This window comes from Talaromyces proteolyticus (genome assembly GCF_021365285.1).
Source record: "Talaromyces proteolyticus strain PMI_201 chromosome Unknown BGW36scaffold_1, whole genome shotgun sequence".
Lineage (NCBI taxonomy): Eukaryota > Fungi > Ascomycota > Eurotiomycetes > Eurotiales > Trichocomaceae > Talaromyces > Talaromyces proteolyticus.
In genome coordinates, this window is record NW_025764277.1 from 353,129 (window position 1) to 375,002 (window position 21,874).

Consider the following 21,874-nt stretch of genomic DNA (forward strand, 5'->3'; position numbering starts at 1 on the left):
TGTTGTGGACTGATGTCGCATGACGATGCAAAGAGGTTGGATTAGACGAAGCTTCAAACAATGCTTAGTCATCTCTGCATGCCTTGACAGCTAGCAAGATATCAGACGAAAAGACCGCCTGTAAAAAGGTATGTAGCAACAATTGCAGGTGAGTAAGTAGCTTGGTTTTGGACGTTCACAATTAGACGTATTTAAATTCTAGGGTCTTGTTCTATACAATTTATCTCAATCATCAATCAGCCAGATGCTTGTCGATGTGCTCGTCAACCAGCTTCAACAACTCCAGTTTCCGCTCCTGTTCAATCCAACTGCCTTCAATACTATTTAGAGCAATCAGCCTCCAGTCTGCAATACTTAGACCAAACGCCTCTTGCACAGCGCAGTAATTGTGCAAAATAAAACCTCCAAAATAAGCTGGATCGTCACTGTTGATCGAAAACTTGACACCAGCGTCCAGAAACCTCCGAATGGGAACTTGGCTGATATGATCAAAACAGCGCAACTTAACATTCGACACCGGACATACAGTAAGCAGGATCTCATCCTTGACAATACGCTCCATCAAACTGGGACTATCGATCAACCGAATTCCGTGGTCGATTCGCTGTGACTTGTACGCATCCAGAGCGGCACTGATATAGGACGGATCACCTTCTTCACCGGCATGCGCAGTTCTTTGGATTCCTTTTGAGTGTGCGGTGGCATAAATCTCCTTGAACATATCCTTTGGAGGACCGACCTCAGACGACGAGGCGCCTATTCCATGGACAACGCCTGAATCAAAGTCGCCCCTCTCCACCGCTAAATCAAACACCTTGCTAGCGTCGCTCGCAGGAAGATGTTTGACAAAGCACAAAATCAGCTTCGTAGTCATACCGTACTCTTTCTCAGCGCGCCGACATCCGGCAGTAAACCCCGAAACTACCGTGTCATACAGCACTCCTCGATTAATATGCTCCTGGGGGTCGAAAAAGACCTCGGCATGGTGGACTCCATCCGCATTGGCTTTTTGGAAATACTCCCAGGCCAAAGCTTCATAGTCATCCTGCTGTTTGAGCACTGACATGCCGATGAAATAGTAGCTCAGAAAGTCATCGAGTGATGTGAAGTTTTCGTATCTGGTGTACAGGGACTCGGCAGAGCTGAATTCTGGTCTTGTTTCTGGATCAGGAAGTTTTATCCCGTTGCGGGCAGCCAGTGTAAACATCAGCTCTGGGGTCAGGCAGCCTTCGAGGTGAACATGGTGTTCACATTTTGGCAGTTTCTCTAGAAAGCCATGGATTTTGCTATCGTTGCACATTCTATCAAAGAATAAAACGAGCCTGGATAATCGGTTTCTCAAAAATTGCGTATGCAGGGCCTGAGAAGTTGGGCTCCACTTGATGCGATTTCTCAATCAGTTAATATACGCAGGCAGCGTCGATTATAAATTGTTGAGTATTAACGTAAACACTGGAAATGGCACAGAAGGGAGACTCATTTATTTATCATAATCGCGAAAATCATCTGTGGGTCAAATTAAGCAGCTTATAAGTCTGTGCCTGAGTTAATTTGATGGTTCCCAAATATTAAAGCAATCTCCCCCACTGTCGTCGTCGGCCACCTCCGATGGAGCTTATGTGAAGAAAATTTTACGATAAGCTAATTTCTAATTATAATTCTTCGGATTCGCTACTTTGAAACAAAAGGTAAATAAAGTAGCCACAGATACACCTCCCATATGAAATATATTGAGATATAATGGAATACCTCGACGGCTAATAGAGGATCAAAGTGTTGGCCACACCTGTTCTACAAACTCAACGATATCGTCTGCAATATCTTGGGGTCGTTCCAGCGCTGCAAAATGGCCACCCTATTGATTATTAGTGTTTTGTGAATAGGATAAGAAATAATACTGTAAAGGGGGTGTTAATTTCTCACCTTTTCATGCTCCTTCCAAAATACTAAATTGCCTGTCGCTTCAACCCACGACCGGGGACTAGGCATAATTTCTTGCGGGAAATATGAGAAGCCAAATGGTTTGTGAATATACCCTTCGGGGGTGACTGAAGGGTGAAGAGCTGGTGGTGGATAAAGCTAAAAAATTGGATATAATTAGAGATCCGGACCGCTTATCAGACAAGGATAACCACAACAAAAAGACATACTTCGCGATAGGTGTAAATAGACCTGGGAAAGGTCTCCGTGAACCAATACAACGCAACCTCTTTCAAAATCGTCTGCAGTGGAATTGGGTAGTCATTGTCTGGCCAGTCAAGAAATTTCTCGCCAAGCCTAGATACAGTTCAGTGATATTCTGTCGATTACTTGTGAAGGCCTCTTCGTGCACTTATAGGGGAATAAATTACTGACCATGTGAGGAGCGCAACGGGGTTTGTAGATAGAATATGTCCAATAGTACTTGGACGTGTTGCATGCATATAGTAATAACCAGTTCCATAGATACCAAACCACTCCCTCCGTTTTGCACCTTGCTCTTGGACAGCTGACAATTTCTCCTCCTTGGCCTGTGGAGGAGCCTTTCCCAAACCAAGGAAGTTCACTGCAACAGGTTAGTTAACGGGTGCTCGGGCTTTGCCTTCAGTAGATATCACTCACAATGAACGGCTATTGAGGTTGCGCTTCTGTTAGCCATGTGGAAGTAACCACTTACTGGAATCGGGTACCTTGTACGCACCTTTGCAAGAATCATGGTAGAGCCCAAGGTTACGACCGACTCTAGATCCTACATCGCCTCCTTGAGCAATATACCCAGCCCCAAACCCGAGGTCAATCATCAGCTTGTTTACAACTCGTGCAATATCCTTTCCGTTGAAGTCTTTATCAACTGGCGGACCAGACGAAAAAGCGTAGCCAGGAAGTGATGGAACTATCAAATGATAAGGAAGGGTGTTTGGTTCGTATTTATCCGAGAATAATGAAAGAAGGGGCAGAAATTCAAGAAAACTCCCTGATGAAGAGTTAGAACTATTGAATCATACATGTAGTAGCAGCTATCCTGCTTACCAGGCCATCCGTGTAGGAAAACTATCGGCTTGGCGTCTTCTTTCTCCGAGAACAATGCGACGAAATGAACCGTCAGGCCTTCAATTTCACGGGTGAATTGGGGAAAGCCATTAATATGCTTTTCAGCTTCTCTCCTATCCTTATATTTCAGCGACTACTCATGTCAGCGGATACTGCTACATACCAATCAAACCTTTGCAGCTCCTCCTTAGCATTCGCCAGCCAAGCAGTAGGCAGTCCTAGTCTACGATCTTCCTGGGATCCTTCGTAAGTAGGTGGAGCGATCTTTGAGAGCCTCACTAGTGTGCGAAACTCCTCGATTTGCTCATCCGATACCGATACGGTGAAGGGAGAGAGGGGCTGCTTGGCGTTCGAGGGCACAGTAGAGAATTTCAGAGCCATGTTTACTATTTTACTGTTTTGCGTGAATATGAATAGGAGGAAACACGCGATGCCATTTGACTCGCGTTAAGTGAATTGTATTTATAGTAGCGCGTAACCACGCAGCAACAGGCAGCGACACCATGCATGACAAATCAATCTGTCGTCACTTTTGCCGTTGATACTACTCGTGCCGCAACACAATAATTGCTCTACTCTACGAGTCACTGACGCGATACACCAGCTTCTTCGCACTCACTCTTCCCTCCTCTAGATCTTTCAGGCCTTCACCGATCTTTTCCAGTCCCCCTCTAACTTCAACTGGATGAGGGACAAGCCTCTTTTCCCCAAAAAACTCACCGACTAAGGACCCCCACTTCTCCGCAAAAGGAAAATTTTGCGGCATCACATCCACCTTGATGCTCCCATAGAAATTAAATGCCTCGTTGAAAATGGTGTACACAAGCGTGATATCCGTCTTGACATCAGCACGTGGGAATTCTCCCAGCACAATGGTGCTGTAGTGTAAACTAAACTCAGGAGATGACGACGATGAGAGGGCGTCGGCACAGATTTGAGGCGCCTGGCCCTCACCGATTGTGTCCCAGACGTAACGCAATTTGTTGTTCGTGTACTGGCGTATGTCAGACCCGACAGTGGGTGATCGATAATCAAAGACTTTGTCTGCGCCGAATGACTTGACGAAGTCAAAGTTTTTGAGTGAACAGGTAGTTATGACTTCGAGACCAGACCTGGTATAAATCAACAACAGCTCCAGACTCCAATGCGTTCGGCATACTCACAACTTCGCCATTTGAATTGCCAGTGTACCCATTGCTGTACTGCCTCCGTATATTAAAACTGGGAATTTATTCTCTGGCTTGGTAGGTTCCGTCGGCCATGGAAGCTTCAGGCTTTGATATAGCCCCTGTCCAACTGTATACACCTGCACACCCAGCGATGCTGCTTCTGCAAACCCCATATTATCTGGAATCCGTACGGTAACATTGCCTTTGGCCACAATATATTCCGCAAATGAGCCATCCTCAGGTTGCGCCGTATTGCAGCTGTGTGCGAAGCCCCAAACTCGGTCCCCGGGTTTGAAAGGTCGGGTCACCTCGCTGCCGACTTCCTCGACAACACCAGAAAAGTCACAACCTACTGTTAACGGTTTCTCATAGTCAAAGGCTGTCTGCTGGATTTTTTTCCAGTCTGTGGGATTCAGAGCGACGCAGACGACTTTGACGAGTATGTAGTCTGGGCGTAACGTAGGCTTATTGACCTCAACGACCGCCGCATGGCCTTGGGAAACGAGCTTATAGGCTTTCATACTGTATACTAGAAAGTAAAAGACATAGACAGCTCTAAATTATTTTGTGATCGTAGGGAAGAAGCGACTTTTGGTACAGTATCTCATCCTATTTCGTACTCTACTCCCATCGTTATTCCCAACTAATTATAAGCTATTACACTATCTGTTTAGCATTCATCTATCATGCCAAGTGACTGGTATCGAAAGATTCATTCGTCCGCTGGACAGTTTGTTATTCCGAAGGGGTGTTGACTTCCACAGGCCGGTTGGTCTATCATCCCGTCGGACAGTCTATTCATCCGGCTAATGCCAACATATTTCTATCATTTAAGTGGCTGTAGAAGTATGTTCTGCTAGAATATCGGCCTCTCATAGATACGAGTCTCGTACTTGACTGTAATGCTAATATAAAAACACCTGGTAGGACACATTGATATTTCAAAAATTGTTAGCAAGTGCTAGATAAAAGATGGGAGGATGGGTTTCGATTCAATTTGTACCCCCTTCCCAGCCCCGAATAGACTACTTCATCCATCAATTATCCTAGTCTACCCAGATATGAAGCAGAAAATTTGCTATACTAGAACTTAAAAACTTCATCCTTGCGATAAGCGACAAGCAACCATTTGCATAGGCGAAACCAACACATAGTTTGCCTCAACGGGCGGCGTAACCACAATCTCCCTCGCAAGTTTCCCACTCGTCTCTAGCTCATCCCAACACATCCACAAAACATTTCCAAGAAGGCCGATAACAAAGATTTGAACGGCATTGTCCTGTTGTGGAGCAGATCGCCGATATCGTAGCTAGCGCAGCAAGTATCAAGCGCGGGTAATACCTGCAATTCACAGTGATACGAGCTGTGTGTGTTACTGGTCGCAAATAGATTACTGAGTCAGTAGAGGCGTTCATTTTAAGTAAAACTGAACGCGAGAGACTGCTCCTTCATTATAATAGAGCGACTTCTTCACATTGAGATTATGTGATAACTGGTCTTGAGTCCTGTACATCGCCTTGGCCCGAAGATAGCCCGAAGACGAGCTCCTGTAAACGCTGCCGGGACATCAACGGCGAAAGTACCAAAGTAAATCGGCACATGGACATGTACATTGCCGGCATAAGTGAAAAAAAGGAGCGAGGGCACTCAGTCCATGTGCAGTTGCGCGTTGTTTTATGCAAGGCCCCAGGATACCTGCATAACCCGCATTTTTAACTGCTTTCTCCGCACGATCATGTACTGAGGTTATAAAAATGGTCGTTTCTACACGGCGATATATCGGGGTTAACGACAGCTCGCTTCTTTTTTTTGAATGCGAGGTTGAGGATGTTTATCCTGGCCAAAAGCTTTTGATCGATCAGATGAATGAAGGCAACATACGTAGCATACACTGATCTGATCCGCCCTTGTACTTTAAATGTTCAATTGATGTTGCAGTGTGGTTCTCAGAACTAAAGAATGAGTTTCTATTAATTAGATCTTTCAAATGTTATGCAGGTCGGTTTTAATGTGGGAGGGTTGGAATAGATTGCATGATACTTGGTGCCAAATCACAACTACATATTTAAATGGATATGGTGGAATATGATTAGCTCTAGAATTGGAAATACCATTTGCGTCTTGTTTGTTTTTTAATGGAGATTATTCTTTATTCCTAGTGTGACGTTACGAATCCCGGATGCCTGAGGCAGCACAGGGCTTATCCACAATCGGCGCCGATAAGATAAGACGGGGAAAAAAAGACAGAAATGTGTGACAAAGCTCTGGCTATCCTCCGTCTTTACGATCAGACTTTTTGAATTGTTTCCTCTGCCTATTTATTTACTAATATTTATATCCTTAAATACTTATCCTATACGCATGCGCTAGCTATAGCCTAAAGATCGAAAATCCGCTCGACGTGCATCACTCTCAAATCTTCAACTGCCTCAACCAGACATCAGCTAGCCTCGCCAGACTGTATTCTTCACTACGACTCGCTTTCCAACGCTGTCGGCGCAATATTTGCACTATGGCCGACAGAATGACTCAGATACTGCCGGTACACCGGTTAAACCAGGCACCCGATCACACATCCATCGCAGAATGGTGGGCAAGCGAGAAGCAAAAGGGCACTGAGGAAGCCGCTGTGGTCACAAAGGCCGCAGAGCTGCTACGGTCAAGCGATATACCCGTGGGCTTTCCTACCGAGACAGTCTACGGACTAGGCGCAGATGCAACGCGGAGCGCGGCAGTGCAGGGGATATACAAAGCGAAGAAGAGACCCTCCGACAACCCTCTTATCATTCACGTCGACTCGCTAGATATGCTCAGTCGGCTGCTGAATCCGACCCTGACGAGAGATGAGCTTGCCAATCCCAATATAAATTCCCCGCGCAATCAGATACCAGCAATTTATGAACCTCTTATATCCCGATTCTGGCCCGGCCCTCTTACCGTTCTCCTCCCGAATCCCAAGGGGTCCCTTCTAGCGAAAGAAGTCACCGCGGGATTACCCACGTTCGGCGCACGCATGCCTTCATCGGCATTTGCTCGTTTACTCATTCACGTCACCGATAGACCCCTCGCTGCTCCCTCAGCCAACGCCTCCACAAAACCCTCCCCTACAACCGCGCAACATGTATATGACGACCTCAATGGCCGAATTGACATTATACTTGATGGAGGACCCTGCGGTGTTGGTGTAGAAAGCACAGTCGTGGACGGACTCTCCGACCCTCCGGCTGTCCTTCGTCCAGGGGGTGTTGGAATTGAGGAAATCCGATCTTGCCCAGGCTGGGAAAATGTCAAAGTCGGGTATCACGATGGTGCACTACAGAGCAAAGAAGCACCGCGAGCACCGGGCATGAAATATAGACACTATTCACCCAAGGCGCAGGTTGTGCTGTTCGAAGCCAGTTTAGATTCTTCCTCCATCGCTAGTCGGGTCAAGAAGCAGCAACTTGATATTGCTATGGTCAGTGGAAAACGCAAGATTGGTATTGTGCGAACTAGGACGTGGCCTGTTGCGCTTGGATTGGCGTCGGATAATATCCAGAAACTTACTGTCCACGAATTACCCGTCACATCGTTACATGATACTATTGCAAATATTAACAACGAAACCGATTCATCGCCCTTAATAATATATGATGTGGACCTAGGCCCTGGTGCAGATTCTATTGCTCGAGGGTTGTTCTCTGCTTTGCGCCGTCTGGATGGGCTGAATGTAGATGTTATTTACGTGGAGGGCATTCGCGATGAGGAAGGTGATCTGGCCGCTGCGGTGATGAATAGACTAAGAAAGGCCTCTGAAGTGGCCGTCACAGTATAGAAAGATAAAAGGCTTGATAGACTTGCGATACCAACATATTTAGACTGGATGGATGATAAATTAATGTCTGTACTCATGAACTCAAATTTCAAAACATCATCTAATATCAATTAGTTTATTGGTCTATAAAGCTTCAAAATGTTTCGAAAATGACAATTTATTTCTAGATGTGCCATTGAACGCACAAATCCTGAAATAGCCCTGAGATGCAAATTTAGAAGACCTGAATTTCTAAATTAGCGACGAACTTATGTTTTCTGATTTATGACTTACTGCGCCACCGATGATAAACAACCTCTCCTCTTCTTTCCGTACCCATTGACTAATCTTATTTGCGCCTTGTGAAAGTGCATTACGATTCGTATCTGGGCCTGCAACACAGTAGAGCTCGAAACCTTGAGTAACCCACGCAAATGTGCTCGCAGATTTGCTCGCGCTGTGGTGGACTTTGACATGCGTATTACGCGCGTGCACACTCTCATGAAGGGAGTTGTATGTTGATATCAACCTTTGCAATACATGTTAGAGTCTAGATATAGCGAAAAATAAAGAAGTTGCATATTCACCTTCGATGCCGAGCAATAGAAACAAACTCCGGCTCGTACGACGACATAACGAATTGCACATGGGCTCTGGATTTGTATATAAAATGGCGTAGAACAGTCCCAGGAACAATGTCTGTGGGGTTCGGTCTGCCCCTTTTGATGGCTTCCATGATTATTTTCATGCTGCCATTCTTCTGCATTTGCTGTTGATTTTGATGAGCGATTAGTGCATGGTCTGGAGATGGAGAAGCGCTCATACCTCAACAATGTTGTCCCGCATTTCCTGCAGCTGGAAAAACCCCTCTTTGTCTGGGCTGATGAGAATAATCGCAACAGACTCATCTTTTGGAATATCGTCATCGGTGGCGACATCCACAGCGTCGTCTCGCAAGTTTAAAAAACTCACGTACATATAAAGATAGCCCGAGCTGTTAAATCCAGGTAGGCAAACAGGAATCCAACTCTCACCCCCACCAGCTTTCACACCATCAGCTTCAAATATCATATTGAACAAGAGTTGCAAGTCGCCGGGATGGAGGGAATGCTTTTTAGGGCGAATCACGCTCACGAGTCGGCCACCAGCAGCGACTAAACCGTACAACAGCTTTTCGGCCCTTGTCTTCAACAATATATTGTTTATGGCTTGTCGGTGCGACTTTCTTATTTTTAAACATTCTAAAGCTGATAGGAGGGTTGTTGGAGAGCCTCTCGTGAAGGAATCGGCTAGAGAGGATAGTAACGTCTCAGTTCCTTGAAGAGGCCTCTTCAGATCTGTAGAAGGTCTGATTGAAAAGAGACGATTCAAGGTGGGGAGTGTGAGTGTCGATAAGATTTGCATATATAGCGCGTCAAGTTGAAGTCTGAGCTGGGTTTCGCTTTCGACCAAGCGACTGATGGCAACAAGATATAAAGTGCTTTGCGAGAGTATGACGATTTTTGTGTCGCCTGCAACAAAGCTTTTCAGTGCATCGTCACCTTCCTGATAGAAAGATATAATGGTTTGGATTATTCCGATGTAACCAGATACTAAGCCGCCTTCGCCGTGTCGAGTATATATCGGTTTGCCAGCAGCTGACAGAATTAAATAATGCTTCCGCTTTTCTTTCCACTTCTGAAGCAGTAGCTCTAATACAAAGTCAGTAGATGTTGTCATTTATAAATTCGTTAATCGCATGCCTTCATTGTGGCCATCTTCGTCCAGCTCTCCAATGTGCTCAAATTCGTCGACGAAATCAGCGTCACTGCCATCCTGAGGAAACTCATTCAACCCAAGAACGTCAACCTTTCCGCTTTGTCCTTGATGCGCAGTCTCAGTAGTAAAATCGCCGAATATGCTTTCATCCTGTCCTTCTTCGGAATTGGCTATGAAGCTTCTGATGCTGGCAGTGTCGCCTCCCTCGCTACCTCGAGCACTGGTCAACTGGCTTAGGCTATCTCTCGCTCTTAAACTTCGACCCAGGAAAGTACGCCCTATACTAGGAATGAGCGCATCCCTTGCGTCCGATTTTGTCTGCCCAGTGATATCCTTCAAAGTCAAAGCGGTTGTCGCCTGCGACTGCAGATTAGGTCGTGCGGTTGACGGTCGGGATGTGCTGTCTTCGTCAAGTAGATCAATGGTCTCGGGTCGCGGTGGTAAAGGCGGTCGTTCTCCCTCAGAGCTCGAACTATGTCTCCGCGTGTTATCGAGGCGATCTTTCAAGCCCTCGGTTGTTTGCTGTTGTTGTTCCGGCTGCCCTTCCTGCGTAATGGCGGGCCCATCTATTTCCATTTCCATCCTGACTCATATTGGGAAGGCGAAAAATCCAAACAGCAACTATGCACGTATCGCATACAGGTTTAAGAATCAGGTATTGTCCATCGTGGCCGTTAACGAAGGTTGTGCCGCACCGTAGCGGGGGTGGTGTATAGTGAGGTGTTGCAGGTGCGGGCCGGCATAGCTTATTTTTCTTAGTGACTGCGGAGATCTAATCAACCGCACGCGTGGCCTCTATACACCACACAGTCATGTTCGCCCTCGTTCCCCGCGATCTTGAGAATTTCTAGCACCGCCAATTCGATGTCGAAATTATGAAGGATCGGAGCTCATCTGATAACTGGCTTCAAGACCCAACACTGGCATCATGAGCTTGGATCCAGGCACCTTTCCGCGTGCCGACTCCCCCGCAAGCTCCGATAGCTCCTTCACTCGCTCGCGACTTCGTTCCAACCATGACGGTTTGTGACCGGGTTCGAGACTTGGAGAGGTTAGGTTAATAGGCTAATGGGACTGACAGAACACTTGAAAAAGGACAAGAACTACCGGCGTTATGCGTCTACGGTTGAGAGAGCGTTGTCTCTCTTCGACACGACTCTTCAAGAATGGGCAGATTATATCTCATTTCTGAGTCGCCTTCTCAAGGTGCGCATTACCACGGAACTTAGATATAAATGAAATGCTAAGGATGATCAAACAGGCACTCCAGTCCCATCCTCCCGATTTGCCCGTCGTGCCCCATAAGGTCACTGTTGCTAAAAGATTAGCACAATGTTTGAATCCGTCATTACCTTCTGGTGTACACCAGAAGGCTTTAGAGGTCTACACATATATATTTGGGCTGCTCAAGGTATCTCATATCATTCACATCCTAGCGATAGGGCTCAGCTATAGAACGCATTGCTAAATGTATGGTATAGCCCGAAGGCTTGTCTCAGGACCTATCTTTATACTTCCCCGGAGTGGCGCCCACTCTGACTTTCGCATCTCTCTCTGTACGGCCGTTGTTTATATCTCTACTTGAGACCTATCTCCCAGAACTTGAACCAATAGCAATTCGCCCTGCTTTGAAAGCCATAATCCTCGCCTTGCTCCCGGGTCTCGAGGAGGAGACAAGCGACGATTTTGAAGCGACTCTTCGCACCCTCAACAAGATCCGTAGTGTTGCCAGCCAGATGGACACACGCAGATCTAGTTTGAATCAATCTGCTGGAGGACAGTACTTCTGGCAGTGCTTGTTTTTGGCCTCAATCACAAATCCCAGTAGACGTCTTGGTGTTTTGGCATACCTCAACCGCCACCTACCAAAACTAGGCCTTACTGATTCAAAGAGTGCTCGATCAGAGAAAGAAGAAATCCAGGAGATACCCACTGACTCAGCGGCGGTTGCCGAATCAGTCATCTCTCCAGAACCGGGTCTGCTTATTCGCTGCTTTGCCAGCGGTTTGACTGATGACCAGCTTCTCGTGCAACGTAATTTTCTTGATCTATTAGTGACGCACCTGCCGTTGCATTCTCCAATCCTTCAATCAAAAATTAGGCGAGATGACTTCGAACGATTAATCCTAGCTGCAGCCGGGGTCGTCAGTCGTCGAGATATGAGCCTGAACAGAAGACTTTGGTCTTGGTTCCTCGGACCAGAGCCTACAAACGCTACAGCTGAATCGCCACATCCTGACAATGAAAAACAGCAACCGGCTCCAATAGATGGCGCAGAGCAATCGCAGTCTCAGTATTTCAGTAAATTTGGACTGGATCCCTTGGTACGGGGTATTATCAAGATGATCAACCAAGGCTCAACCCAGCCGGCTGAAAGAAGCAAGCCTCTACGTATTGCACTATCTCTCATGGATCGATGGGAAGTTGGAGGCTTTGTTGTTCCTGCTGTGTTCTTGACCATCCTGCGTAATGTCCAAGAGTATGAAAAGACTGCGACGAAACCACACTTTGAAGAAGTCTTCCGCAGTGCTAGCGCTTTTTTCGATGGCGTGGAGAGTGGCCTCATTTTCTCGGAATTGTTGTACCTGATTAATATCGACCTCAAATCTCGCCATAGCAACATTGAAAAAAAAGTGAACGACCTAAAGCTCGCGCATTTTATTCTCGCCAACTTTAATGTGCGCGAAGAAGAAATGGTCTTGATTCACGTGCCATTGTTAACACTATCTATATTAACAAAGGCAAATGAAGTCTTGTTGACTCGATCTGAATCTCACCCTGAAGATAATAGAATTCTGCTGCAGCACTTGATCAAACTTCTGAATTTCTTGTTGAATTTGCTCCCGGAAAGGTCGTTTTTGATCAAAGCTGCTTCTGAGAAATCAGCTCACGACCCAACCAATGTTGACGATTCGGTGATTTCTCATAGAATACGTGAATTCTATGATCATAGCAGGGAAAGTCTCGAGCTTCCACCACTTCCCTTTGCGCCTCGTACGCTTGCAGAATTGATCTTAAGAGCAGCACATCATTTGTCCATCTCATCCTTGAAGGATACGAGCTGCAGTCTTTCAGTCAGGGAGACTCTCAGTCTTCTGGTTGCTCTTCTTAAAAAGACACCTAAATCCCGGATTTTATCAGACTCGAGTCTCATAAATACCTTTCACTCAAGCCTAAAGTACAATGCCTCAGAACTCAATACTCAGCGATTCTCTATTATTTCATCCGTCACTTCTACTGTTACCGCCCTTTATGGCATTCATAGCTCCGGTTATTATATTGACTACCAGCAAATATGTGATCTGATACCCATTTTAGTCAGCACTTTATGGACTTTCCTGTCTCCGAAATGTCCCAAATTCCATGTTGAAGCTGTCCGCTGCATGTGGTTGCTACATTCAATTACTTGGCAAGACCACTTGGTAGAGGCTTCGATTACATCTCTGATGGTTGGACAAGGGTCTTCCAATATCAATCAAGGGTCTAATATACAGAACGTGGAGAAATTTTTTGTGCTTTGGAATCATAGCCACCAATGGCAACAAGAGTCTTCTCTAACCCGAATCACGGAAGAAAACCCAATGAATGGGAAGCCGACTACAGGGAATGACCGTTCTCTGTACCAGGTTTCCCTCCTCCAGCGGCCTCTTTTCATCACCTTGGACTCATTATCTCAGCCGACAGACGAAGTTTCGCAACTAGTTCGCGACTGGATCCAAGACATGCCAGCAATTCAGAAGTAAGTCGAAAAACAATTTGTTATTTTTGTGGTTTCTAACTAAGTCTAGGGTTTTATATATACTCGTTTCAGCTCTTGAGTCCCTTGTTGATATTGAGCCTGGGCCCGATAATAGAACCGGGCTCATATCACCAGATGGACAGCGAGAATGCCATTACTTACTTCAAACTCTGTCAAACGTAATCGCAGCCCTTTCACAGAGTGGATGGGTTATTCTCCTATCTCATTCAGTTTCGCCGATTGAAAAGGCTCGCGAGTCTACAGCGGAAGGTAAGTTCTCGCCGAGGTTCTGCCTACTTCCGAGACTAACAACACTAGATGTGGTCGAAGCAAAGACACTTCAAACAACGATTGCTGAAATAGCACTTGCCTTGTGTGGGTCTAGATCACAGCCCGGCGTCGAGATGGATAAAGAAGAAGAAACATTGCAGAGAATGGCGCTCTTGGTCCTTCGACAATTATTGCTAGGATTTGGTGCCGAGCAAATAGTTGATACTAACATCCATATCATTCTTATTGAGAAATTGTCCAATGCTCTGGATCAGGGCAGCGATAGCGTGCAAAGCACAGTCATTGAAACCCTTCTAGCTGCTCTCAAAGCAAAATATGCTCATTTGCAGCCTTCGCCTAACGGTACGAAACACAAGAGGGCCGGGTCAAAGGGCTCTCTTAGGAGTGCTTCCATCCTCTCTATGAGCACCGATCGAGTGGACAAGATACAGCAGCCGCCTCCTGTGCCTCAACCACCTGAACAACTGCTGGATTGTCTGTTGAAGGGAATTAGCTCGCCCAAATCCCGGGGGTGTTTGGAAAAATGGATTCTTCTACTAAGTGAATGTCTTCCTTTTTATGGAGAATCCATATTCCAAATTCTGTTGATGCTCGTCGAATGTTTCTGCCGAGAAGTGCGGTCTTCGTTTTCTAATCTCCAAGAAGTATTCAAAAAGACAGAAAACTGGGCAGAGGACCGGTCAGAATACGTAACAATTGTGTTACTTACGGGATTGGAGACATGCATAGCTACTGCACATGAACGGCTCCATGCTGAGGTGGTGACTACACCTACTGTCCGAAGCCCGGACCAACCTCAAGGCTTCTTTGGAAATATGGTTTCTAATGTCTTCCAATCCGACGGAGCACCAACGAGAAATGTGGCCAATGACAGGTTGACTGTTTTGCTGTGCTTCCAAGACGCGGTTCGATTGTGCTTCTCTATCTGGTCATGGGGTGCTAGCAACAAAGCCAGCGCATCTTACGACCCAGAGTCAGCTGCCTCTTTTCAATATACATCCTTACGAATGAGAAACAGGTCACGTCGTCTGTTGGAACATTTGTTCACTGCAGAGGCCCTCGAATCACTTGAAACACTTGTAGAGTTGTGGTGCAAGACTGACCATACTGAGACGTCACAGGCTGCTCACGTCTTCAATCTTCTTCATACACTTGATAGAGCGCGGCCAAAGGTCATTATTCCGGCTATCTTCAACGCCATATATAGCCGAACAAATCCTGCAGCACTCGATCCAAATCGGAAATCTGCACTCGCCTCCAATATTTCCGAGTCCGAGCTGTCGGCCTTTTTGGTTACTTATGCGCGGTCTCTTGATGACGATGTCTTGGATGAGATATGGGGAGACTGTACCACGTTTTTACGGGATGTACTGGCAAATCCTTTTCCGCATCGGCAAATTCTGTCGCGTTTGGTGGAATTTGCGGGAATACTGGGAACCAAGATGGAAAATACAAGTTTCGGTGACGATCGTCGCATGAGGAAGGAACTCGGCGTATGTATCAAATAATAAGTCGATGGACACGTTGCTAACTCTTACAGGATCTCCTGCTTCGTCTTCTTGCTGCTATATTCACCAGTAAACCTATGGGACTCTCCCAAGATTCAGGAATATCTGCCCGCCAATCGTCAGATTACGAAGGAATCCAATCATCCCATGTCGGGCCAGATGATATGCTGAGCATCTTGACCGTGTCATTGCCGGCTTTTATAACGACGTTAGGCGAGACAGACCGAATCACCAACGCGGTCTCTAGTATTTCGACCAATGTTATCTCCCCGATTTTCCGCTCACGCCTATTTCCAAACAATGTGAACAAGAATGTACTGCAGCTACTACAGCAGATTTCCAAAATCTCAACAAGCTCCAAAGTGTGGAAAAAGGATATTGGCGATGCTTTCAACGACCCCAGATTTTTTGGCTGCCATGTAGACTTGGTCAAAACTGGCTGGATGGGTCTTTTACGCCAATTGATTCTTGTGGATAAGGAACGCTTTGCTGAGTTGTTATCTCGCCTAACACCGCCGGCAACAGCTGGGATTATGTTCGGCGTCGGGGCATCGGCAGCAAGACTGGAGGCTGATCGGAAAACGCAGCTTAACTTGCGCAGAATCGCTTTGCTGATCCTGTCTAATTTAGAAGATCAGTTTGTCACGGAGCTCCCTTCACTGGTGCAAAAGCTGGAAGACCTTCTTCAAGCCACGCATTCATCCTCACCATCGTCGGCTACCAGGGCAGAAATATTCATGGTCCTCCGGGCGCTCCTGTTGAAGACATCGACAATCCATTTAGCGCCATTCTGGCCGCTGATCAACACCGAGTTGCAAGAAGCAATTTATGCTGTGCCTCAGCACCAGCAGTCCGAACTGTACCAGCCTTATTCATTGTTACAGGCGTGTAAACTACTCGACACACTGCTGCTCCTCGTTCCCGATGATTTTCAACTGCAAGAATGGCTCTTTGTCACCGACACCATCGACGCGATTTACCCGCCCGGCCGATGGGAGCCTGTCGCGCTGGCTGACGAGGTATCTCGCAGTCTCGGTACTCACTATTCAGCATCTCCGGCCCCTGGGGATTTGGGCGATAAGCACGAGGGGGTGAAAAAGCCCACTCTCAATTCAGATCGGACCCGCGAGACGGCCAAGGATGAGATTGTCGATCGGATTCTGAAACCATTCTTTGGGCATTTGAGCATCCAGGCATTTGAAAGCACGTACGGCATGGGTGTGCCTGATCTCGAGGCATGTACGGAGGATTTGCTGGCGGATCTCTTCAACGAAAGCACTATGGCGAGCTAAGAATACAACGCCTTCTTGCTTAATTAAGGTAATTTGCTGTGTGTTTTTTTTTCTGTTATTTATTTCCCAATTGTGTATAGATCTAAGCCGAGGTTTATGAATAGATACCCTTCAAATGTTGAAGTTCATTGGCTGCCTTCACAGGGACTTAACACCTAGCCCCTTTCTCTTTCTTAATAAGTCAGTTATGACGGCCAGCAAATGGGAATAATGCCGAATACATACGGACGTGTAAATAAAATCTGTTGCCACCTCTATATTATATTACACGAACTAACTATTACTATCGAGCTTTGAGTGCTTTAAATTAACTAAAAGAAATTATTTTTAAAAAAGTATATTAGAATATTCAATATTCAATATTTTCAAAATAGATTTAAATATTCAAGTCCTTTATAATTCAGGCTTTATATCTTGATGTAATTGAATGTAGTACTAAGCTTAATTTGTTCTAGCGCATAAGTTCGACAAATGCTGCCCGCAAGCCGAACGTTCTTCGCCGATTGGGTGCCATTCTGGGTGATGTGGGAGCTATTGCGAGCTGGGGAAATTCTTTAGTGTCGGCTTTTGGCTCGGCAAAATAGGAATATACTGGAATGATAAATTTAACAAATATGAAGTATATAAGGCTAAATGGTTTAAGTAAACGGGTCAATTCAAAAATTTGACTTAATCACTTTCCACAGCTGGTGGATTAGAAAGTTGCGCCACAATCCGGATGAGAAAATGGAGTCCAGTAGCAAAAACACAGTGCAGCAGAGCGCTACGTACATGAAGGGGTATGTGAATAATAAGTCAATATCTGCGTTAATTACAGATGATCTGATAAGGTCTATAGCGTCGCGTTGGTGACGGGTGCTGCATCAGGCATCGGACGCGCAATCGCCCATACCTTTGTCAAAGAAGGGTGTACTCGCCTCGTACTTGGGGATGTAAACATGAAGGGACTGGAAACAGTGGCAGAGGAGCTCAAGGCATTGAACATATCAGTAAAGACTATAACAGTACATGTGGATGTCTCATCAGAAACCGAAGTTCAAGAGCTCATTGATCGCGGAGTTGAAGCATTTGGTGGCATCCACTACGCGGTAAACAACGTCGGCATCACTAGCAACCCGCGAGCGCGGACCCATGAATTGGAAACAAGCTCTTTTGATCCTTTGCTTGCTGTCAACTTGCGAGGCACTTGGTTGTGTCAAAGGGCTGAGATTAGACAAATGATGAGCCAGGGCTGTGACCTACAGCCGCGGTATGCATCCCAAAACACGTTCCTTTTCAACCCCTTCTTGAAAATCTAGAGATTATGAAAACTCACTGAGCTATTGCAGGACCGGAGCCCCTCCTCAGCGTGGAGCCATAGTAAATGTCTCTTCCCTGTTTGCCTTGCTATCACATCCCACATCGGGTGGCGTAAGTTTTCGAATAACCATCATGAAAGTACCCAAGGCTAAAAATGAGAACAGTATTCAGCGACAAAGGCTGGTATTCTCGGTATGACTAAGACGGATGCTATAGCATACGCAGTGGATGGTATTCGAGTTAACTGTGTGCTGCCGGGTTGGGTCAAGACTGCAAGTACGTTGTGCCCTTGATGTCCTGTCTACAGATGATTATTTTTTTTCTTTTCCCCTTTCTCTGCCTAATGAAACAAAACAGCAACTGCGGAATCCGAGCGTCGAGGTGCTAACTACGGGCCCATCATCAACACGATTCCTGTCAAGCGCTGGGGTCAACCTGAAGAGATCGCAGAAGCCTGCGTGTTTCTAGCAGGAGAAAAGGCCAGTTTGATCACCGGGGCAGACTTGGTTGTCGATGGAGGTAAACGGGTTGCAAGTTGGGTTGATTAAAAAGACTTGTGGTGAATGTTTGACGTTTGAAGCACATAATGCTTTTGCCGATGGGTAAATCTAGCCTCTCCTGAGTAATAGTACATCGGCCGGAAAGAATTGTATTATCTGCTTTGTTTGTTTCTGACAAAGAATCTTGGTTTGACGTAGTATAGTCGCACGATAAGCACTGTGCAGGAACTTTGCGGTATTTTTTTAACACTGACCATTAAGGTAGAAATGGTTAGCATCCTGATCCGTTGATCCGACGAGATTTCCAAGCACATAGGTAGGGCCAAGAGGTCCGAATTGAAAATCGAATGGTAGCTCCAGGTCAGATAGAGAGAAACCAGAATTCATATCGATCTCGTCGGAGGTGTTGTCATCCGTACCATTCAGCTGATTATCCTGCTCCATGGCATTCTGAGCATGTGGTTCTGCGATTGAGGAGTCGGTCACAGATATCGAAAGACCGGTCGCTCGGATAATTTTCTCAAACATCTGTAGTGACCACTTATTGAGAGATGATAATTTGGATAGATCTCGGAGAAACTCCAGCTCGCTGTGGAGGCGCAGCATGTGCAACAACTTCTCATGGCGATGGATTGTGGGGTCCATCGCCTTTTCGATATGTAATGCAAGCGAGGTACAGGCACAGGTATAACTACAAGGACAGAGAGATGTTAGTATACTTTTAGAGCACTGGCGTTTCTTTTCGAAAGGGGAGACGAACACAAACCAAGGGCAGTATGGAGAAACCTTGTGGATAGATATACGGTCAATTGTCGTGTCAAGCTCAAACATGGCAGTTCGTAGTTTAAAATCCATCCGTTCAAACATGATTGAGTTGGATGAGAATTGCCCTCGAAGCATCCGGTACATCACACACTCACAGACATAGCATCGAGCACGGAGGTACAGAACCCACATATTGTCTCGGTTCCATTCTTGAACTTCGGCTGCCTTCAATACATCTGGGAGTGATTGGCGCCATAATGTCATGGAACTTTCCAAGTATTCAGATGCTGATATAGGAGACTGGGCATGGCTATTCCAGAATCGGCCAACTATTTTTTCAATAATGAGAAAAACAGACTTTGAGTGGAAGGAGATAAAGCAAAACTTACCAACGAATTGGAGTTTCCCGCTTTCTATCAAAAAGCACTTCTGGAGCCGTGTTATCTGGGGAAGAAGATCTTGTAGATCTGGCGGGATGTCACCTTCTTCCCAGTCACTCTCTGTTAGAGGTTGGACATCGAATTCGCCAATTTCGAAGCGCCGTGCGGCGTCAAGTCCATGCAAGGCCAATAGCGTATCCCAGCTATGCACAACCCACCAGATCCGTCTCAAAACCTTTTTTGAGGAAATATCAAATCCTTCTAAGCGAATGTTCTGATAGAGACCTATTTTAACTGCAAGACGGGCCGCATTGGAGATCCAGTAGCGATAATCTTTATCCATGTCTCGAGTCACATGTGGGAGGCTAAGAAAAAGAGAGCCTTGAAGAAGTCGTAATTGGTTCTTCTCCACACCAACATCGTGTAACAGCCTCGCTCTGATGAAGAAGGCTGTCTGTGCGGTTAAATGATCGGAGAATCCTGCACTATTGAGAAGCTCTAATGGGACGTGGGGAGTAACGCTAGCCAGGACAGCCTGCAGGAGAAACATGGAGACATTTTGTTGGCGGTATTCTCGAGCAAAGATGATGCGGTCAAATACCGGAGCATAGGAATAGACGCGCTCAAAGAATAGGCGAATAAACTCATCGCTGTCCGTTTTTAGCATGAGCGGTCAAAGGGCACAAGCAAAGCGATTCACGGACTTACCAGATCGCTGGTGGAGGTAAACTATACGCGCCTTTGCGCCGCAGATATTCCATGTCCACATCATCCAGTTCTGCGGTACTCTTTGGAGTATCCTGCAAGATACTGTTAGCCAGTTGGGATTGCGCCGAGTGTCCCAGAGCTTCCTTTAGGATGCTAATCGAGCTAGTGCCTTCTTGGTAAGCAGTCACGCTATCCCCAGCGTTGGATGATTCGTTTCGAGTAGTTGGAGAACTGCGCTGGATAGACTGGGATGTATCCTCGATCATCTCTCGCTCTGGTATGTACCGTCTCGGAGTGGGGTCTTCGGTTAATCTTTCTGTTCCATTGCTGTTAATTTGCAACTGATGTGATTCGCTTGCAGTATATCTTGCTGGATAGAATGGCGGGGTTGGAATGGACATCATTGCCGGCTTTGTGTTTCTGTTAGCGGCCGACACTTGCCAAGGACACTGTGATCACACTTACATTGGGCATGTCATTGTATACTTTATTCGTATCTAACTCCGTCAAGACTGCTATGTTTTGCGACTGATTCGGTGTGTACGATATTGACTCGGATGTTTGGTCTTCTTTGTCGACGGTGGTTTGTGCGCGCTGTCCCTTGGCTCGGTGATGCCTTGATCAAACTGTCAGCGATCACACGCGTGTCACCAGACAGAGTTCCCGTTACCTCTGATTTTTTCCCACAGTTGATAAGGGTATACAACTGTCAATCCATCTTCTTGCGGCGCATCTCGAACATGGAATGCCCACATGTTCCGCGTCGCAGCGCACCTTGCGCTCATGACACGGTACGCAGGCCCGAGTCTTCCTGCCCATAGCCAGTGGGTGCCTTACAGCGTGGCACAATTTGTGTTGGTATGAATAGTAAACGACGCACGATGCCGTAATTTTGGCGCATCATAGACCGTGTTGGATCATGAAGACGTCGCACAGCCAGCATGTAAAAATGAAAAATAATCCTGCTGACGCGACCGAGGATCGTTGACGTTTGGAGAGGCTCCACCCCCGCACTGGTGTTAAACTTTAAATCACTATACCGAAAAGGGCGCAACCCCGTACCTTAGGAAGGATTACTAGTGGTATCATAGTCGCAAATTTTTTCTGACAGGGTGGCTGCCAATGTCGCCTCTCCTAACAACACGCACTGATGTTTCTTATATGCTGATACTCTCTGGTTATTGCTTAAGCCTTATACCCTAGAGCTGAGGCTGCTGGTGCCTCTTCGATGTGTGGCATCTGCAATCGTGCAAGTCAACTAGACAAGCAACTCTCTATTCTTAATTTCCTTTTCACAATGGTACTTTGCGCTGACGCAGAAGAAATGGAACAGCATATGAGATACCTACGCCAGAGATGGATTTCACAGCATCATCATGGACATTAAGTGCTGGGAGAGATAGTGATCAACTTATCCTGCTGCTCTTCTAACTGGTATGCATCTTCACGGTCATCTCAATTAGTATTTCATATCTAGTTTCCATTATTATCATTATGATCTAAATACCCCGTCTTTTACAGTTACGGCACAAATGGGTGCCAGCTGCTTACGGATATGGTTCAGCCTCTGAGCGTTTGTCGCCAAAAGTAACGCACGCCCTTAACGAGTGAGACTGTAATGACTGCGAATTAATACGGAACA

General features: G+C 46.2%; 8 protein-coding genes across 8 annotated transcripts; 3 read left to right on the forward strand and 5 right to left on the reverse strand.

The window, feature by feature from the left end:
* Positions 1-232: 232 nt before the first annotated feature.
* On the reverse strand, positions 233-1,300 carry BGW36DRAFT_421370 (adenosine deaminase; the record flags this gene model as incomplete). The annotated part of the gene is made up of 1 exon (XM_046219556.1): positions 233-1,300. The coding sequence occupies one exon, from the start codon at positions 1,298-1,300 to the stop codon at positions 233-235; it is 1,068 nt and encodes a 355-aa protein (XP_046077397.1).
* A 234-nt stretch (positions 1,301-1,534) lies between these two features.
* On the reverse strand, positions 1,535-3,860 carry BGW36DRAFT_1726 (putative epoxide hydrolase). Its single transcript, XM_046209662.1, has 8 exons — positions 3,194-3,860; positions 3,010-3,143; positions 2,681-2,953; positions 2,602-2,610; positions 2,356-2,545; positions 2,151-2,277; positions 1,924-2,079; positions 1,535-1,855 (listed from the first exon to the last, which is right to left on the reverse strand). The coding sequence occupies exons 1-8, from the start codon at positions 3,409-3,411 to the stop codon at positions 1,769-1,771; spliced, it is 1,194 nt and encodes a 397-aa protein (XP_046077398.1). The 5' UTR covers positions 3,412-3,860; the 3' UTR covers positions 1,535-1,768.
* BGW36DRAFT_412942 (putative zinc-binding oxidoreductase ToxD) lies at positions 3,491-5,427 on the reverse strand (the record flags this gene model as incomplete). Its single annotated transcript, XM_046219228.1, has 3 exons — positions 3,491-4,142; positions 4,194-4,663; positions 5,326-5,427. 3 exons carry the CDS (start codon positions 5,425-5,427, stop codon positions 3,608-3,610), a joined length of 1,107 nt encoding a protein of 368 aa, XP_046077399.1. The 3' UTR covers positions 3,491-3,607.
* Positions 5,428-6,473: 1,046 nt separating this feature from the next.
* Positions 6,474-8,086, forward strand: BGW36DRAFT_366166 (translation initiation protein Sua5). The gene has a single exon (XM_046214714.1). It carries the CDS (start codon positions 6,712-6,714, stop codon positions 8,011-8,013), a length of 1,302 nt encoding a protein of 433 aa, XP_046077400.1. The 5' UTR covers positions 6,474-6,711; the 3' UTR covers positions 8,014-8,086.
* On the reverse strand, positions 8,087-10,454 carry BGW36DRAFT_402504 (trafficking protein Mon1-domain-containing protein). Its single transcript, XM_046218861.1, has 5 exons — positions 9,735-10,454; positions 8,818-9,683; positions 8,580-8,761; positions 8,287-8,521; positions 8,087-8,236 (listed from the first exon to the last, which is right to left on the reverse strand). Exons 1-5 carry the CDS (start codon positions 10,330-10,332, stop codon positions 8,228-8,230), a joined length of 1,890 nt encoding a protein of 629 aa, XP_046077401.1. The 5' UTR covers positions 10,333-10,454; the 3' UTR covers positions 8,087-8,227.
* A 67-nt stretch (positions 10,455-10,521) lies between these two features.
* Positions 10,522-16,892, forward strand: BGW36DRAFT_366169 (cellular morphogenesis regulator dopa). The gene is made up of 8 exons (XM_046214715.1): positions 10,522-10,772; positions 10,832-10,956; positions 11,012-11,161; positions 11,232-13,489; positions 13,539-13,759; positions 13,808-15,273; positions 15,321-16,608; positions 16,685-16,892. Exons 1-7 carry the CDS (start codon positions 10,679-10,681, stop codon positions 16,578-16,580), a joined length of 5,574 nt encoding a protein of 1,857 aa, XP_046077402.1. The 5' UTR covers positions 10,522-10,678; the 3' UTR covers positions 16,581-16,608; positions 16,685-16,892.
* A 414-nt stretch (positions 16,893-17,306) lies between these two features.
* BGW36DRAFT_392561 (uncharacterized protein) lies at positions 17,307-18,427 on the forward strand (the record flags this gene model as incomplete). The annotated part of the gene is made up of 5 exons (XM_046217710.1): positions 17,307-17,359; positions 17,419-17,829; positions 17,909-17,990; positions 18,044-18,155; positions 18,237-18,427. The coding sequence occupies 5 exons, from the start codon at positions 17,307-17,309 to the stop codon at positions 18,425-18,427; spliced, it is 849 nt and encodes a 282-aa protein (XP_046077403.1).
* Positions 18,428-18,484: 57 nt separating this feature from the next.
* BGW36DRAFT_1811 (uncharacterized protein) lies at positions 18,485-21,202 on the reverse strand. The gene is made up of 6 exons (XM_046209723.1): positions 20,903-21,202; positions 20,698-20,848; positions 20,233-20,642; positions 19,534-20,174; positions 19,140-19,473; positions 18,485-19,070 (listed from the first exon to the last, which is right to left on the reverse strand). The coding sequence occupies exons 1-6, from the start codon at positions 21,049-21,051 to the stop codon at positions 18,623-18,625; spliced, it is 2,133 nt and encodes a 710-aa protein (XP_046077404.1). The 5' UTR covers positions 21,052-21,202; the 3' UTR covers positions 18,485-18,622.
* Positions 21,203-21,874: the final 672 nt, after the last annotated feature.